Raw genomic sequence first — 18,397 nt, forward strand, 5'->3', positions numbered from 1 at the left:
GTCCCTCTTCTTTGCCTGGGGACTTCTGCTGTAGGAAACCCTTCAGCCCCAGGAAGGATGTAGGCAGCAGTGGGATGCTGGGTATCCCTCCATGCTCTCTCCCTGGAGCCCCATTAGGTCTCCAGTGCGCAGAGGCGTCCAGGTGCCTCTGTCCCAAGTGCTGCCCATGTTCCCTCTGCTTCTGTGGCACAGTGAGGGGCCCAGCTGAGGACTAGCCCAGGGCAAGGCTGGGGCCTCTCAGGCCCTCCCTGAGGCACAGGGTGCAGCCCAGCCTCAGCTGACAGTGAAGCCTCCCCAGGACTGACACTTGTAGGGCTGGGCCTGTTCTCACCCCTGCCTGGAAGGGCTGGTGATGCTGGGCAAAAGCTCACATGGTGCTACTGCAGGAAAAGAGCTCTTGCAGGAGAGATTTGGGAGCTTAAACGTGGGTGGAATACAACCTCTTTAATTCTCTCTCTCGAGGGTAGAGCAAAATGCCCCACGCCATCCCTGCACCACTGGCTCCAGGGCAAGGCCCAAGTGTGGGCTTTTATCAGGGAAGCTGGTCATGTCCATAAACAAATCCAGCACATGGTGTCAGGGAAGAGCTTTTATTTCACAGCCAGCAAAGCTCAGCAGGGTCCAGCTGAAAGGCACTGGAGCTGATGAGTTAGGGCAGGGAGGCAGCAGGCTCTGCTGCACATGGGGGCTGGTGGCCCCAGGGTGGGGACAGCATTGTTCCTGTGTCACTGCAGGGCCAGGCCCCAGCCCTGGGGCTCCCTCTCACCATACAGCAGCCCCGCTGCCTGTGCTGTGCCTTCTCCCGAGTGGTCCAGCAGCCTTTCCCTCATCCGGGGGTAATGGGCCCTGCTCAGGGCAGGCTGTGCCCCAGGGTTGTGGCCCTGAGCTCTGTTCTCTCTGCACTGCCCTGGGGGCTCATCACCCCCTTCCCTGGCTACTACGGGGTAGGGGGCTATTCTGCCCTTCCGCCCAGCTCCTCATCTGCCCCTGAGTGCCCAGCCTGGAACACTGCCCGAGGGGTGAAACTGTCTGGGGGGATGTTGCCTACCCCAGCATTTCCTCAGCGGCTGCTTGCTTGCTACTCCCTGCAGCTTGTCTCTTCCAGTGTGTTGGTGGGTGTTTCATCCTCTAGCTCTGGGAGCCCCTCAGCTAGCCCCGGTCCCTCTCTGGGTGGCCCTGGCTCTGGGGCTTCGCCTGGCTCAGCCCCAGTCATGCTCCCTGTGTCGGCTCCCTCTGCCCCACTGGCTCCCTGCTCCAGCCCCTGTCTGAGCCCTGCTGCCTCATCTTGCCCTACAGACAGCTTTTCCAGCTCTGCTGCTGGACCCTCCGCCTCCGCCTCCTCCTCCTCTGCCGCCTCTGCCTCCTCCTCCTCCTCTGCCTCCTCCTCCTCCTCTGCCTCTTCCTCCTCCTCTGCCGCCTCCTCCTCCTCTGCCGCCTCCTCCTCCTCTGCCGCCTCCTCCTCCTCTGCCGCCTCGTCCTCCTCTGCCGCCTCTGCCTCGTCCTCCTCTGCCGCCTCTGCCTCGTCCTCCTCTGCCGCCTCCGCCTCTGCCGCCTCTTCCTCCTCCTCCTCTGCCTCCTCCTCCTCCTCCTCTTCCTCCTTTTCTGCCTCCTCCGCCTCCCTCCTTGCCCCCCAGCTCTCTGGTTCCACCCCACAGGTACCCATGGTTGCTGCTTCTGCCAGTACCAGCCCATCTCTTGCTTCCAGCTCTGCCCCCACAGGCTGCCCCTGGGCTGCTTCTCCTTCTGGTGCTGCCCCGTCACACCCGGACCCAGAGGTCCCTTGTTCTGCTTGTTCAGCCCCTGGTTGTTCCTTGGTCCCTGCACCCTGCTCCCCTTGTGCAGGGGGCTCTGGGACACCAATCTCACCCTGAGGGGCCTCTTCCTGCATCATCACCCTGTCACCCACCTCCCTCCTCTCCTGCCTCATGCTGACCCGTGGCCCCCGGGGTGGCTGGAAGAGTCCCTGGTAGCGCTTCCTATCCTCCACGTGCTTCTTCCTCATCCTCTCCCCCAGCTGCTTCATCTCCTTCTTCACAGCGGCTGCCATGGCGGGGTCGAGGTTAGACGCTCGCAAGAAGTCCTCCCGCGCTTCCCGCTCATTCCAGACAGCAGCGTGGGCCTTCGCCCGCTTGAAATAGCCCTTGGCATTGTCTGCCGGGAGAGGAGAGACCCCGGTGGGGGTCCTGCCACTCTGGGCCACCAGCCACGGGAGCTGGGAACCCAGGGGACACAGAGCACAGGTGCCATCGCAGGCAAGGGAACAGAGGGTGAAGACAGATGTAGGTAGGGGTACTGTCATGGGCAGAGACACCTGGGGACATGATGTGCAGGGATCGTCATGGGCAAGGGGAACCATGGTCGGCAGGGGGAGCTGGATGGTGTGGGACATCGTGGGCGGGATGACCTAGAGGACACGGGTTGCAGGTGACATTGGGGGCAGGGGAAACCAGGGCAGGGGCGGGGGGAATTGGGACGGAGGTTCTGCAGTGGACATGGGGATTCAGATGACCAAGGTACCATCACAGGTGGAGAGATGTGGGATGAGCATTGTCATGGATGGGGGAGCCAGAGGACAGTGTCCACTGGGGCTATGGGCACAGTGTGGGGGGTGGGGGGTGTGTACCATTGTGTTTCTGGAGGAGCTCCGTCGTGTGCTCCAGCACCTCATAGTACTCGCCCAGCTCCAGCTGGCACTGGCAGTAGTTGAGCACCAGTGGCGTGACCAGGTTCTCCAGCTTCAGCCAGCCCTCTTCCCATGGCTTCTCCTGCCCCAGGGAGCCACAGCGGGTGGTTCACAGCTGCATCCAGGGTCCCCAGGGTTGTGCTTCACTGAGGAAATGCAGCCAGGGAGGACAGGAGGTGGCTGGGTCCTGCTCACCTTGGCCTGGAGGTTCCTCAGGCAGATGACAGCCTCCTGGTACTTTGCCGCCGCCTGTCCAAACTCCTTGCGGAGGACGAGGCGGTTGCCCTCGCTGTGCAGCACAGGCACTGCTGCCAGCTTTTCCTCCTTGCTCATTGCCCAGGTGTCACGCTTGTATGCTGAGGGCTCCTCCACCTGCACAGGCACGAGGAGCTGAGCTGCCTGCCCCAGCAGCCCCTGTGCTGGCAGACACCCCCACCATCCCCCTTACCCGGAACAACTCCATGATGAAGATGAGGGGCTGCGGCGTCCGCTGCAGCTCGTCCAGGTCATCATAGCCCGTGCTGTGGTAGTCAAACATGTTGCCCATGCCACAGCGGTGATTCTGCCCTTCCAGGGGGTCCTGGCCCTCTGCGATCCTCCGCATGCCCCTGGAGACCAGGGCGTACATGCCCGTGTGCTGCAAAGAGGGGGAGCACCCTGCTCAGCTGCATAGGGCCAGCCTGCACCCCCTTCCTCGGGGCATCCCCCCGGTCCTGTGGCTGAGTGACACCTCTGCCCCCTGTGCTTGCCCCAGGCAAAGCTGGAGCATCTCCAGGTGCACGGTGCTGCGCCCTGGCTCTGCAGAAAGGAGGGGGAGTGGGTGCCCACAGGCCCCTCACTCACGATGGCGTCGCACCAGAACTCGGCCACCTCCCCGGGTCTCATGGAGCTGAGCAGCGTCTCCCAGATCTCCAGCTTGAACATCTTGCCCACGATGAGCTCCATGGGGAAGCCAGCTTCCCGGCTGTCATCGATCACTGTCCGCTCAAAGTCATCCTTCAGCGTCTGGAAGTGGAAGGTGATCTGCCCCAGAGAAAGCTCAGTGTCAAGCCAGGGCAGGCACCACAGTGAGAGCCCTCCACACCCTTACCAGCCCCGAATTCCTCTGCCACAGGGCCAGGATGTGGGGCCAAGCCTGCTCCCAGTAAGGTGCTGGTTTGATTGGCAGCTCTCCATCCACAGCAGGAGATTGTGCCTCCTACCCACTTGCTTTGACAGCAAGCAGATGGTGGAGTTTCTTAACACCCATCGGTGCTATATCCTGCTGCTCTCTTTGGATCCCCCTTTATAACCCAGTACATGCCGCTCCCACAGCATCCACCAGGACCTGGCAGAACCCACACTCATCTGCCCGTACCCCTGGGCTGAGAAATCTCAGAAATCCCCCAGAGCTCCTGCTTCGCACCCCTCACTCCTGTTTGACACCCATCAGGAAAGGCAGATTTCCAGCAACCCATCATAGCTGCTGAGCTCCAACGGCCCCAGGAGATAGGGAGGAGGCGAGTGACAGCACCGATGCAAGGTGAAGGCAGTGAGCAGTATCAGTGGTCACTGTGAGAAAAATGCGGCTGCATGTGCCCGAAACAGCCCTTCCTGCACCCGCCTTGTAAGGGATGTCCTGGAGATGGGCCCTCCCCATATCACAGATCTGGAGCTCAGCTTGTGAGCGGGGAATCTAACTGTAATGGGCAGGGATGGCGGTGTCGCACCCACTCCCCTCTCCTAGGGCTTTGGGGAACAACCAAGACAATTTACCTTGCTCCCATCCTGCAACTTCGGCAGCTCCCCTTGGCCTCCGTGCAGAATCTTCTTTCTGACCCCTTCCACATTCAGCAGGTAGGTTTCCTCCATGGCCACTCCTGCCAGCCCCCAGAAGCAGGTCACAGGCTGACGCACGAGGGTGTGCTCCAGCCCTTCCCAAGCTCCCTCTCTCTCTTCCTCAGGGTATCTCCCGTTCTTGACTATCTGGACACGTCATCTCCCGGGGCTGCTGCTGGCCTCTCCCTTTCTGTGCTGGGGCCAGAGCCTGGATGCCTTCTCCTCTGCCCCTGCCCTTTAGGCTGCAAGAGGGGCGTCCTGCTGTGGCACACCCTCGCTGACGCCCCTGGTGCCCTCCGTTGTGTTCTGGAACTGCCTTTCTAATCCTCTTTCCACCCTACCAGGTTAATCTGGGATTTGCCTGCCTAGTCTGTAAGGAATTAAAGAAACTCCCTGATCAGGAGGGGCTTGTTCCTCCCACAGTGACAGCTCACAGGGTCCCCTTCACACACAGTCTCCCTGTGACCCAGCCCTGCTAGGAGTATTTCAGCAGTGCTGGTCTGTGCTCCAGAGACCAGAAGGGAACACACCAGGGTTGGAAACAGTACTTTATTGAGTCTGGTTTGCAGACACAAGCATGCCTCAAACACAAGAACAAGCTCCTGCCAGGCCACAGCCCACCAAGAAGATGCAGAAAGCTGCACTGCACTGTCCCAGGGAGAACTAAAGCCCTCTGGGAGAATAGTCCTGAATATTTACTGTAAATCCAGTGTTTTGGCTGCTCTTGCAGGCGTAGTCCGATTCTTTAGCTTCCCCAGCCAAACCCAGCACAATGTATGTGAGAGCAGCTCTGGACACGGAGCCTCTAGCACTGCCCAGCAGCTCATCTGGCAGAAGTGTGCGAGTAGAGCAAAGACTTCAGCACGGCCGATGAGCAACACTTCCAGCTCTGCTTGCAGGTACAGAGACCCAGGCCCGCTCCTCACTTTTCCATGAGGGACTCCAGCTGCTCCTGCAGAGACGTCATCTGGGAAGAGGGAGTGAGGCATTGCAGTGAGGCTGGCTGGGACTCACGGCAGCTCCACCCCAAGCACGCTGTGTTCCTGCAGATCCTCCCCTGCACTAGTAGCCGCTGTGCCCGTATGTTGCTGGAGCCGTGTCTGGGCACCTCTGCAGCAAAACTCACTGGGGAAGCTGCTTAACCCGGGAACGGAAACCTCCTGCCTTGGTGCCTGGTTAAAACTCAGCAGAGCTGCCCAGGCAAGAAATCTGCAAAGATCCTGCAGCTACTTTCTCATGCAGGTGTGGCAGTGGGTTTCTGTGTCACGTGTTACCCAGCAGCCTTGGACTGCAGACTCACACGTTTTAGTTCACTGCGCCTCCAGAAGGCTGCAACCAACCCCGTTTCCTACACCTGCTTTTGTCCTGGGAAGCTCCATGCAACTACAGATAAAGTACAACCTCACCTTGCCCGTAACACCAGAGTTCAAAGCAGCTGGTGTGGTACACAGCATTCAGGAAACTTTGTCAGAGGCCAAGCCTAGAACCGTGTCGTGCCCCAGTTCTTCCCACTCCACTGGGGGATTCTCCTCACCTGCTGTTTCTCTCGCTCTTCCTGCTGCTTGAACTCATCCAGCACGGCCTGGAGACGGGTCTGCAGAGATAGACATGCCAGACCACAGTTACCAATGTGTTCTCAACTGAACGAGTGCTGGCACACATCAAATGGTGCAGCAAGTCCCAACCAACCCCCTTATCTCCTGCAGTTTCATGGATTGTTTTGCCTCTATGAAGAAATGCTGGAGTGTGTATGGTCACACGATTATTTTTAACCCAGCAGGCAAAAGCCCCGCTGGCTTTTCCAGGGTAGCAGCTGAATCACTCTGCTGGATCTAATGACAAGCCAGCACTAAGCAGACTTGAAGAGAGCCCAGGAGAGTCTCACCTTGAGAGCTAGGTTCTCCACTTTCATGATGAGATCTTCCTGGCGCTTCCTCCTGTCCTGGGTCTCCTGGAGTTTACTTTTCAGGTTGTCAATCTGCTTCTGGATCCCCATGACTGGAAGAGAGAGTGAGCTCAGACCCAGAGCAGCAGCAGAGGTGGGCAGCGCGGGCTGCCTGGCAGCCTGGTGACTCTGCTGCGCTCTGCCACTCACTCACCTATTTGGTTGGACCCCTCGTTCTCCTGCTGCTGCCCATCAGACTCATTCAGCTTGTCCTGCAGCTGCCTCTCCAAGTCTTCCTCAGTGTCCATGATGTTCAGGTCTTCGTCATCATGATGATCCCTCTCATCTTCATCTTCACTGCTGCTGCTGATGTCATTAAATATCTCCCGCAGTTCATCATGTTCTAAAGGGTGCAAAAGGGAAGAGGAAAAACACAGCTGATGTGACCTCCCGGCACCCTTTGCTTGCCAGGAACCACGTAAGTGCAGGGTGCCTGTCTCAACACCCTCTCTCCTTTGCTCTGCTTAGGGCTTACTCCAGAGAGTATGTGCCCAGCTGATTGTTTAGTGACTAGAAAGAAAACAACAGCCTTCCCCACTGCACCTGAGGAGCCATGGCCTTGCTTATGTCCTGACATCCCTGGGGAGGAGATGTCCAAGCTGGTGAGCGAACCATGATTGTCAACTTCTTTTGTTTCATCTTCAGCAATGACTTCCCAGCCTGACAGCAGGAACAGACCAGTCAAGGGAAAAAGAGGAACACGGAAGATGCAGTATGACAAAAGAATGCTAGAAACTGCATGAGATTACTGTCCCTCCAAGTCTGGCCTTGCAGCCAGGGACATCCAAGACAAACCATCCCAACCCCCTTTTTTGCTGACTTCCCCTCTGCTCTTACTTAAGTTCCTGCTCAGCACAACAGTACAGTCTGCAAGGAAGGTCAAGAAACAATGAGCTTTCACAGAATCATCTCGGTTGGAAAAGCCCTTGAAGCTCCTCCAGCCCAACCATGAACCTCACCCTGACCGTTCCCAACTCCACCAGATCCCTCAGCGCTGGCTCAGCCTGACTCTTCAACCCCTCCAGGGATGCCGGGGACTCCCCCCCTGCCCTGGGCAGCCCATTCCAACGCCCAACAGCCCCTTCTGCACAGAAATCCTTCCTCAGAGCCAGCCTGACCCTGCCCTGGTGCAACTTTGAACAAGGCAAAGATGCAGCTCCAAAACTTCAGTGCCTCTTGTTTGCTTATCTCCCAGTCTTTCACACCCACACCAAGCTGAAATTGTCTCTCATTTCCACAACCTCCAGGTCACACATAGTGTCCTCTCCCCCCCTTGAGCTTTTTTTCTCCTAAAAGGATACGGACACTGACAGCTTCAGCATCTGTGCTCAGGAGACGCTTCACCTCTTTTTCCACATCAGGAGACTCAATATACTGGGCCAGAGAGGGGAAAGAGAACAGAGACACTGTTAAGCGCCTCATGCACGCCGCTGGTGCTGATCAACTCCAACCCTCCACCTCTGGACAGAGCCATATTTCAAGCCTCTCTTTTATGCTTTCTCCTCAGTCTTTGCTTGTGCTTACCCTAAAAGTAATTTATGCACCTCCAGAAAGCAATCCATCCCTTTTGTACAGAGCTCCGTGGTGGGCTGTACGCTCTCACTTTTCTACTTATACTACTTATGAAATAAGACTTTCTGTGTGTATGCAGAAAGTCCGTGAGGTACCGTTCCCTGATGGATGGTCAGTTCAACTCCTTCCCATCCATTCAAAAGAAGGGTTCATTTTTCACTTTTAAATTAGCCAAGAATCTCAATGCAGTGACATCAAATCTCTCCTGTGGGGTATAAGAATGTCTCAAGTAATTTGTTTCCCAAATGTCATGTAAAATAGCACTCCATCCTGTTCTCAGAGACTGCAAAGTAGAGAAGAACAAGTCTTCCCAACCTCACGGTGCTGCATCTCCCCAACACCTTGCCTGGCTTGTGCATATGCACAGAGACAGTCTCTGAGCTCCATCTGTTGTCACTCCCCCAGCTGAAATGACAGTTATTCTATTTGTAGTGTTCCCTGCTGGGGAAGTGAACGGGCCATGCACAGAGAGAAGATTTCAGCTGGGAAAGCAGGAATGAGTGAAGCCTCATTTCCATGCGAGTCTTCCTTTCTTCTCTGTGAGCAGGAAGAGATGCACTATGGCAAGGCAGCCGCAGGAATGGAGTCCAGCAGTTCTCTGCACAGAGGACTTTCCCCTCAGGAGCATCTTGGAAAACACAGAGGAAGCACCCAAAGAGGTGTTTAAAACTACCACCCTCCCTTCACCCAAGGAAACATGTGAAGCAATGTTAAGGAATTACATGTTTTCTGGACTAACAGACAGTTACAGCTCTGAAGTTTCTGACTTCCCATCCCTTGGTTATTGCATCTCCATGTGTGAGAAGCAACCCACCTTCTTCTTAGCTGTTTTCCGGAATCTTCTCTTTCGTACATTTTTCAGGGGAAGAGTGACTGTGACAGAGGAAACAGATTGGATGTGTCAGGCAAATGGGAGAGCTGCGTGCCAAAAGGGAGAAGGAACAGAGAGCACTGAAAACGGAACAGCAGCACAGCCAGGACACGGCAGTGGTGAGTGCCCTGCACAGCTGTGGGGACACTGGTGTGGTGGGATGGAGGGGTTTGGCACAGCCTCTACTCACTGCCATGGTTCCAGATGAATTTCTTCTCTCTGTCCTTGTCCTTCTTCTTGTTTGCCTTGGGGTCAGTGCTCGCAGTCTGCTCTTCCAAAGGGGGGTAGAGGTCACCATCCACAGTGCAAACAAGCATCTGGAATCCCCACATAAATACAAAGGGTGCTTATCGTAATGCAAGGACAAAAAGATGTGAAAGCTTTACTGGAAAATGAATGGTGACTGCCCACTGCGTGTTGTGAGCCAAAGGGATTCACAGGCACGGGGCGCACGAAACACGTTTCACACCTAGCTCAGTTCCTACCTAAACACAGCAGCAGTTAAGCTGTTACAAGTACAATCACACTTCATGCTTCAGAAACAGGATTTCTAAACCCCAAGCAGAGTGGGGAATTTTAAACTGCTAACATTGCAAAACCACAGAAATTGGCCATGTTATACTGGGTGTCCAGCTGCCAAAGCGTAGAAGGGTTTTCCTGGAGAGAGGAGCAAGGAGTTAAGTTGTTGGGGCAGGCAAGAAGGACAGCCCATACCTGACAAATATCTGCTGTCTTATAGAAGGTTTTCTTGTCAATGGTTTTTAAGCTCTCAATGATGCAGGGCAGATCCACCAGCTTGGCTGCCAGCGGCACCCGGTCTACGCGGACAATCCCGTGGCGCCCATCCGCTGCGGAAAGCCACAGGACAGGTTAGTGCTGCCACTAAACAGCTAAACTGAGCAACACGTTTATGGGCAGCAGAAATTTCATGGGAAAACACAAGCTTCGCTTGTGGACAGTCAGAGGAGTTTTAAGATGCCCCATTCCTCACTCACCGTGTAGCTCAATGGTGAGCCTGTCCTTCAAGTTGACATTTCCAGACTGTACCGCTCGCCGCACGGTGGAGGCGTATTCCTGGGAAGGTTGGACAGACTTCTATCAGAACTGGACTTCTATCAGATGTTCTCTGAGAATCCCTCAAGGCTTCTATCCAACCTACCCAGCTTTAATGCTAACTGCCATCCCAGTGCAGAAAAAGAACTGCAAGAGCTCCAATAAAAACTGCACCCTCCTCCCAATAGCACGTTAACCCTGTGGCTGTGCCGCTGCCAGTGTCCTTCACACCTCCTGACACAACACGGCTGGGACAGTGGTGCGAGGCCCCAGATAACCTAACAAATAGCATCAAGTGCACTGACAGCCACAGCAACTGAAGAGTCAGCACTGACTAAAGGCTTGTGTCAGCACTGGCGTGGCCAGCAGGGACAGGGAAGGGATCTCACCCCTGTACTCGGCACTGGTGAGGCCACACCTCGATTCCTGTGTTCAGTTTTGGGCCCCTCACCCCAAAAAGGCCACTGAATGACTCGAGCGTGGCCAGAGAAGGGCAACGGAGCTGGGGCAGGGTCTGGAGCACAGGTCTGCTGGGGAGCGGCTGGGGGAACTGGGGGGGTTCAGTCTGGAGGAGGCTGAGGGGAGAACTCCTGGCCCTCTGCAACTCCCTGACAGGAGGGGGCAGAGAGGGGGGATGAGTCTCTGGAGCCAAGGCGCCAGCGCCAGGCCCAGAGGAAATGGCCTCAAGCTGCCCAGGGCAGGGTCAGGCTGGCTCTGAGGAAGGATTTCTGTGCAGAAGGGGCTGTTGGGCGTTGGAATGGGCTGCCCAGGGCAGGGGGGAGTCCCCGGGATCCCTGGAGGGGTTGAAGAGTCGGGCTGAGCCAGCGCTGAGGGATCTGGGGGAGTTGGGAACGGTCAGTGATGGGTTAGCGGTTGGACTGGAGGAGTTTCAAGGTCTTTTCCAACCGAGATGATTCTGTGATTCTGTGAAAGCTCTACTCTCACAAAAATTTCCTCTCTAACCCTCTAAGTTGTCTTCTGAGCCTCCTGCTCCGGGTGGCAGGAGCACCTCTGAAGAGGAGGCTGCAGAAAATCTGTTCAAATGAGTGGGAACGGGCTACGGAAAGGGCCTGACAGTTATACTGGATTCTGACTGTTGAATTTTTTTTTTTTTTTTCACTGCCCAAGGCCAAAAGCACCCACCCTGCTTCCCTGTCCTTTGCCATGTGTGCAGCTTCCCCGCTGACACCACCCACCTTGCTAATCCCTCTCCCGAGCCCGGTGCTCGCCGAGCAAACCGGACCTTGCTGCGCCTACACCGGGCCGGCAGCGCCTCTGGCCGCACCAGGCTGAGCAGCCTCTTACCGGTGGCAGTCGCAGCACGAACTGACTCTCCAGCTCATGCGGAGCATCGTCCTTGCTCTTACTCATCCTTTCTTCTTCAGCTTGGGAAACACGAACCAGTTACCTCAGCGCCGAGAAGGCTCCTACCCCGGGCCAGGCGCTCCCGCACCGGGCCGCCGCCGCCGGCGGGCGGGGAGGGGGCTTGGGGCCGCGCCGCCGGGGGGGCGACACCCGCGGCAGGGCCTGTCCGGCACTCACGGGAGCCCCAGGCCGCCGCCGGCGGAAGCCAGGCCCGGTGCGGCGGCGGTGGCTGCCCCCGCCCGCCCGTTCCGTTCCGGCCCGCTCGGTGCCGGGGGAAGGGTGTTGGCGGCGCACAGGAAGCGCCCGGCGGCGGCGGCGCTGCGATGGGGGGCGGCTTCTACGTGGGGCTGGGCCTGGCCCTGGCCTCCAGCGCCTTCATCGGCGGCAGCTTCATCCTCAAGAAGAAGGGGCTGCTCCGGCTGTGCCGCCGCGGCCGCGCCAGGGCAGGTACCGCCGCCCCCGGGCCGGGAGAGAGCGGAACGCCCCGGTGCCGGCGGGCAGACGGCCCTGGGCCACCGCTGCAGCCGCTGCCCCCGGAGCCGCGTTCATCAGCCTCGGGCCCGGGCAGCGCTGGGCCCTGGCCGCCCCCCTCCTTGTCGGTGGGGCTTTTTGGTCTCAAAGAAGCTTTTCGCACAGGGATAGGCAACAAAGACACGTTTCTAGAACTGCTCACGCTTTTTTGAAGCGTTTCAAACGCGGGAGAACCAGGGGATAAAATCTTTGCTTTTAGGGTAAAAGTAATGGGTGCCTGCCCAGGCCTGGGCCAGGCCGGTGTGTGAGGAGATCAGGCTGTGCCGGGAGATCAGGCAGCCCCGCTTGCTTCCCCGAGGCAGCTCTGGCAGGATAATGAGCCTTTTTAATAAGCTTCATTTCAGGTTTCTTCTCACTCTTTCTCCCTCGCTTAGGACAAGGAGGTCACGCGTACCTGCAGGAATGGCTTTGGTGGGCAGGGCTGCTGTGCAGTAAGTACCTGCTCTGAACCTGCAGCAAGACACACTTAAGAGTTTGTTTGTCATTGTTCCCTGTTGCTTTCATATTTTATTATTACGATCGTTGTTTGCTTTTTATCTGTCTGAGAATGTCGTTGATGTAATTACGACAAATATTCTAAACTCTCGTGCATTACCAGGTTTCTCTGCTAAATAGGAGTTGGTCTAACTGGGTTGGGTTAAGTACTTCTGAAATGGTCTGCCCAAATGATGCAGTTACAACGGCACATCAGCACTAGGGGGTTTAGGGCTACAGCGCTTTTAGTGGCTCTAACTTATACCTTTCAAGATTAACAACCAATTGTACTTGATTTACCCTTTAAAAAGCTGTAAAAGGTGTTCCAGGGGAAGAACATGACTTATAAATATGAAAAGTGCCAAAACTCCTTTCAACTTTGAGGACATTATGGAAATATTTTTCTGTGGTTACTCCTCAGCTGCATAGCCACGTGTGACTAAGGATCACCATGTGTAACCACAAGCCTTCTCCTCCCAAGAGAACCTGTATCAGGCTTCTTGTTCTTTCCTGGTTACCCCACACACCTCAGAGAAACACGGGATGCTCAGGTGGAAATTGAGGCTTTCTTCTGACTGCACTCAAACTTGTATAATGCTGAATTGCTCCTACTTTGATGCTTACCTGACAGTGTTTCTCCTGCAGTGGGAGTTGGAGAAGCCGCAAATTTTGCTGCCTACGCCTTTGCCCCTGCAACGCTGGTTACTCCCCTGGGTGCTCTAAGTGTCCTTGTTAGGTAAGCAGCCTTGGAAACACCCTTACCTCACCTACCACCTCTCAGTGGTGAAAGCAGCTGCTCTGCTTTCTATGTCTCTTCCCTCAGGTATTCCATCTCTTGGTCTAATTGGTTCTGGGTTTATTTCACTATCAGTGCAGTTCTGTCTTCCACCTTCTTGAATGAGCAGCTGAATGTTCATGGGAAGATTGGCTGTATCCTGTGTATCCTGGGATCCACGGTGATGGTGATCCATGCTCCGCAGGAAGAAGGCGTTTCCAGCCTCGAGTCAATGGCAGAGAAGCTGAAAGATCCAGGTACTTAAAAGGGGTCCTGTCAACTTCAGGCTTGGAAAAGACAGTGGAAGGTAGGATACAACTTGGCTAGGTTGGGAAGGACTGAACTAAAGGGTGATTGAGCTGTTTCTTGTTCTGTGCACCACTGGAGGAAATATTCCTGTGTCCAGGATAGCTTCTAGGTTGCCTTCTGTGGTGGAAAAAGGCTGGAGTCTCCACGCTCTAAATGTGAAAGATTGGTGGCAGTCAAACAGCGTTTAATGCATGTGCTGAGAGGATTTACACTGTATTAACTAGCTTAAAACACAGAGGGCCATGTCAGATTCAGAATGGCTTTTGTAGGACTGTCAGGTCCTCTTAACACCAGATGGAAGCAGCAGACAGGCACCCCACTTCGCAGAGAGAGAGTGTGGGTGATACTCCCAAGTTGCTGCATCTGTGCCAAAGCAAGAGTGAAGACTTGGGTCATAAACAGTTACCAAGTGTGCTTTTTTTTTTTGTACTGTCTATGATGTATTGATGCAAGAAGGGAAGAGCATGGGAATTAGCTGCAGCTGTCAGCAGAAGGGGTTGGCCTGTGGCAGTGCCGGGATAGGAGAGGGAATTCCTGTACACGAGGGCAGCAGGGATGTGGCTGAAGCAAGATAGAGGAGGAACTTCAGGCAAAGATGAACGAGCGATTCAGGACTGCTCAAGATCAAGCAGTCCCGATATTTATGTTAGAGGGTGAGTCAGGCTGCAAGGATATGATTTGGGCAATAGCACGAATGGCAGAATAAGCCCCAGGAAATGAAGGAGGCAAAGGGAGAAGAGTAAAGCAGATTAACAAGTACATGCTGCTGCTCACTGGAGGGAGCACTCTGGCAGGGCCTTGCGCTCCTGCGATGTGGCGCTTTCCTCTTTATCCCACCACAGCCTGCAGAGTTCAGCTAGGGCTTCCCAAGTCTTCTGCCCCTGCCCTGGGTCTCCTGCAGAGCTGTGTGCTCCCTCGTCTTCCTCGTCAGCAAGCCCCCCACCTCTTCCAGGGCTGTAGCGACTGGCTGTGCCCCTACCCCCTTCCAGGAGGGGCAGCTTTATCCCCCAACAGGCTGACTTGTGAGGCGGTGCTGTGATCAGCACTGTAAAGAGCTGCTGTTGTCTCTGCAACTTTGTTCAGGCTGGAGACCAGCTCTGCTTCCCCACTGCGGTCCCCACAGGTGGAAACTAAAGACAGACTGATGGGGCAGTTACCCACCTGTCCTCCATCTCTATTTGCTGTTCAGTTACATCTGCTACTGGTGCTACTGTTCTCTGATAGAGCTCTTTAATTCTTCTTTCCCTAAGGATTCATTGTATTTGCTGTGTGTGTCCTGGTGAGCTCCCTTCTGCTTATCTTTGTGGCTGGACCCCGTTACGGACAGAGCAACGTCCTGGTTTATGTTTTGGTCTGCTCTGCCATCGGCTCGCTTTCTGTGTCCTGTGTCAAAGGCTTGGGGATTGCCCTGAAAGAACTGTTTTCTGGGAAGCCAGTCCTGAAAGAACCACTGGGCTGGGTGCTCCTGGTGTGCCTGGTGATCTGCATCAGCATCCAGATCAACTACCTGAACAAAGCTTTGGACATCTTCAACACTTCTGTGGTCACACCCGTGTACTATGTGCTGTTCACCACAGCAGTCATGATGTGCTCTGCCATCCTCTTCAAGGAGTGGCAACACATGGTGCTAGACAACATCATTGGCACCATCAGTGGCTTCCTCACCATCGTGTCTGGCATCTTTCTCCTGCACGCCTTCAGGGACATGCCCTTCAGCCCCAACCTTCTGCCCCTCTTCCTGCAGCAAGGCAGGGCAGAGCTGCATGCCTCGTGGAGGAGTGCAGACAGACATCAGGCATGTCAGCACCAGCCTCTTCTGCCCTCAGAGGACAAAGGCTCTCAGAGCACAGAGGAGGAAGAGGAGGAGGAAGGTGAAAGTGTGTGAGGAAGCCTCTAAACTGCTAGCTTTCTGCTCCCACTGTTGGGCAGTTCTACTGCAAGGTTGAACAAGCTGCCTCAGCTGCTGCTAGACACTGCTGCAGTAGCAGGAGTTGGCAGTTACCTGCCCTAGGTACGATGGGTGACCTGCTGCTGCAGGGAGCTGGCAGGGACAGCAGCCTCCTGTGGCTACGGGCAGGAGCCCCGGGAACCACCCGGTTCCTGGAATCCAGAGCCTCTTCACTTCAGCTGTGGAGAGGGCTGCAGCACTAACACAGTGCTAACCCTTACTGAATGTGAAGACCATGCATTTAGGGAGGCCTCACAGCATTTTTTAAAAGTATATTTAGAAGATTAACAGTTACAAAATAATCTAACATTGCACTAAGATTACATGGAGAGAAGATGGATGTCTGGCTTTAAAGATGACAGACCCAGAATATTAATTCAAAAATTCCTCTGTCAAGTACTTGTTTTGCTCACTCTGCTAGAATTTATTTACAGATTCATATCCCAGAACAGAATACAGCCAAAACTCGAGAACTTCAGTGGTGCTGCCACATGCTGCTGTGGCTCTTACGGAGGGAGCAACCCCTTCACACAACATCTGCTGTGCAGGTTGATGAAGCACCTGCTTACCGTATTCTATTAAAACCCCATTTGTTCAGTTACCAAGTGGCTAGTGATACATTTGTACCAAGAACTGAGCCAGCACTGAAAGTTGTAAAGGATTATAGGGGCAGGAGGCTGCTTGAGAGAAACTTGATAGGGACAGGAGAGGGAATTGCTTACTCTGGGAACAGGAGTGACCTGAGTCCTTAGCTACTGAGGTAAGTTTCTGAAAGATAACTAGACAGCTGTGTCCTCACTTATGTGGGTTTTGTATCTGCATAGCTCTGCTTAGCAGATCCTGCGTTTGTTCCCAGGAAGGCTGCCTAGCTACAAGCCACCTGTGTTAGGAACTCGGGTGCCCTGTGCAGCCGCCCACGGCACACTGGCGCGTGCAGAACTGCTTTACCAGGTTCCTGTGTAGTGGTCTCAAGACACGGTCAGGGGGTGGCTCCAGGCTTCCCAGAGCCGTGCTGTATGTAAACACTGCTGAAATGCTGGGCTGCCTTTCCAGAGGGTGGATCAGTCCTCTGTTTATCCACTTAGAGGCTCCTCTGTCCTGGGGGCAGAGGCCCAGAAGACACAGCCAGAGGCCTCCTTCCAGTGATCTCCACAGGTAAAGGTGCATGAGGTTATGAAGTAGCTGGTTACTTATTTCCTGCATTTAGTCTCTCTAAATAAACTACACCTTTACAGGACAGCAGGAACTGTTAACCTTTTGGGAAAGAGGAGGAAAAGCCACAGCCTCTCCCAGAAACAAGTTTGATTCATGGGACCGAATTAATTGAGCAACAAACCCAAACTCAGAGCAGACATTCTAGCCAGAAGACAATTATGCCCTCTCCCTACTAATTTTGCAATAAACGGGATTCCTGGGAAGGAGGGGGAGTGACAAGAAGGCCAGATTTTCAATTCTCAGTGGTCATCTACCTGAACAAAGGAGAATCTCATGTTAAAAATTGACCCAGTTAATATTTATTACATTGACCAGGGGAAAGCAGTGAATGGAGCAAGTCAGTATTGACAGAGTTGTGCTGCAATCTGAAAATCTGTCACTTGGCCACATGAATGATTTACCTATGGAAGCCTGAAGGTATTTTCCAGTAGTGACAGGGCCTCAGATGACCACTGTGCCCAAAACCTCTTCTGGCAAAGGTTACCCGTACCGCACTGCACAGTGACGGTGCCTGCAGGGCCTATTAGCATCTACCCAGGAGGGTTGGTTTTGTGCAGCACCCTTTAAGTCAGCAGTCACAGGCTGGCCTCGCCCAGAGCCAAGATTCCCATCAGCGCTGGGAGCACCCCCTGATGCAAACATCCTCACCCCTCCATTCAGCTGAGCGTGAGAGTTCCACGTACTCCCCATGGAGCATCAGTAGCCCTGGAGTCCCAGCACAAAGAGGGCTACTGGCCCACGGGGGTGGGAGTGCCCCATCACCCCGAGGCGGAGCAACTGTGCCTCTGTCGTGGGCTCTCATCTGGCTGCAACTTCCCCAAGACTGGCATTTAATTAAATCCTAAACCCCAGAGCTGACCCTGGCTCGTTCAGGCGGCAGAGTGGCCAGGAGCTGGCGCGGTGGAGGGCCCGGCCACGCGGGGGGCTGGCCGGCGTCCCCCACGGCACGGCTCCTGCTCAGTCGGAGAGGCTCTCGGAGAAGGCCGACTTGGACTTCTGCGTCTGCTCCAGCCGGTTCAGGATGAACTGGCTGGTGTCGATGAAGCGTTCCACGCAGTTCACGAAGCACGTCTCGGCCCGGCTGTCCAGCTTTGGCCCCGGCTTGTCCATGCACTTCTCCTGCGCACAGCGGGGGACCCATTGCGCCCGGGGAAACCACAGCCCGACCCTCCCGCGCACCGGGACCGCGGGTCCTGCGCTTCTCCAGCCCTCGGGCACACCGGCGGCATCCCGCCCCCCCCGGGAACCTCATCCTTTCGGGCGCATCTACCCCCCCGCCCGCTCCCCGGCCGCCGCGCGGGGCTCTTCCCGGCCTGGCCCGTCTTCACCGAGAGCCCCTCCTCGGGCTCACGGGGCTGGCAGTGCTTCCACGGCGCCTCCATTTTGTCCCCATCTCCCTCCACCCCCTGGGGGCAAAGATCAGCGCGGCGTCCCAGCCCGCCTGCCCCACCACCGCGACCCAACACCCCCCGTCCCTCCCGCCGCCTCGGTCCCCGGAGCCGGCGGCCCCGCGTGCGGCCCGTACCCAGCAGAGCTCGGTCATCTGGTGCACCAGCTGCTGGAAGCGCTGCTTCTGCGTCTCCACCTCGATGAAGCGCTGGAGCTGGGGGTCGGCACCGCCCAGCCCGGCGGCGGACGGCGCGTCCATCCCGCTACCGGCGCTACCGGTACCGCCGCGACCTTCACGTGTCGCGCCGCGCCGCCGCCGCGCACGCGCTGGCCCCGCCCCTTCCGTGCGCCCCGCGCATGCCCGCCGCGCGCCCCCCGCCGGCCGCCCGGGAGGGGCGGGACGGGGCGGAGCGGGCCCGCGGCGCGGCGGCAGCCGCCGAGGAAGCGTC

At 56.0% G+C, this 18,397-nt stretch overlaps 4 protein-coding genes across 4 annotated transcripts; 1 reads left to right on the forward strand and 3 right to left on the reverse strand.

Moving 5' to 3' along the window:
* Positions 1-574: 574 nt before the first annotated feature.
* LOC141964703 (aryl-hydrocarbon-interacting protein-like 1) lies at positions 575-4,805 on the reverse strand. The gene is made up of 8 exons (XM_074915382.1): positions 4,439-4,805; positions 3,527-3,706; positions 3,132-3,320; positions 2,879-3,055; positions 2,624-2,765; positions 1,575-2,151; positions 1,490-1,517; positions 575-1,360 (listed from the first exon to the last, which is right to left on the reverse strand). Exons 1-8 carry the CDS (start codon positions 4,532-4,534, stop codon positions 1,079-1,081), a joined length of 1,671 nt encoding a protein of 556 aa, XP_074771483.1. The 5' UTR covers positions 4,535-4,805; the 3' UTR covers positions 575-1,078.
* Positions 4,806-5,036: 231 nt separating this feature from the next.
* TAF7L (TATA-box binding protein associated factor 7 like) lies at positions 5,037-11,502 on the reverse strand. The gene is made up of 11 exons (XM_074915390.1): positions 11,248-11,502; positions 9,885-9,963; positions 9,604-9,737; positions 9,080-9,206; positions 8,833-8,891; positions 7,748-7,820; positions 6,990-7,106; positions 6,601-6,789; positions 6,387-6,499; positions 6,036-6,095; positions 5,037-5,468 (listed from the first exon to the last, which is right to left on the reverse strand). Exons 1-11 carry the CDS (start codon positions 11,311-11,313, stop codon positions 5,424-5,426), a joined length of 1,062 nt encoding a protein of 353 aa, XP_074771491.1. The 5' UTR covers positions 11,314-11,502; the 3' UTR covers positions 5,037-5,423.
* Positions 11,503-11,620: 118 nt separating this feature from the next.
* Positions 11,621-15,446, forward strand: LOC141964708 (magnesium transporter NIPA2-like). The gene is made up of 5 exons (XM_074915391.1): positions 11,621-11,754; positions 12,213-12,269; positions 12,958-13,048; positions 13,184-13,344; positions 14,647-15,446. The coding sequence occupies exons 1-5, from the start codon at positions 11,631-11,633 to the stop codon at positions 15,279-15,281; spliced, it is 1,068 nt and encodes a 355-aa protein (XP_074771492.1). The 5' UTR covers positions 11,621-11,630; the 3' UTR covers positions 15,282-15,446.
* Positions 15,447-15,584: 138 nt separating this feature from the next.
* Positions 15,585-18,282, reverse strand: TIMM8A (translocase of inner mitochondrial membrane 8A). The gene is made up of 2 exons (XM_074915392.1): positions 18,085-18,282; positions 15,585-17,678 (listed from the first exon to the last, which is right to left on the reverse strand). Exons 1-2 carry the CDS (start codon positions 18,205-18,207, stop codon positions 17,517-17,519), a joined length of 285 nt encoding a protein of 94 aa, XP_074771493.1. The 5' UTR covers positions 18,208-18,282; the 3' UTR covers positions 15,585-17,516.
* Between the last annotated feature and the right edge of the window lie 115 nt (positions 18,283-18,397).

This window comes from Athene noctua, chromosome 11 (assembly GCF_965140245.1).
Source record: "Athene noctua chromosome 11, bAthNoc1.hap1.1, whole genome shotgun sequence".
Taxonomy (NCBI): domain Eukaryota; kingdom Metazoa; phylum Chordata; class Aves; order Strigiformes; family Strigidae; genus Athene; species Athene noctua.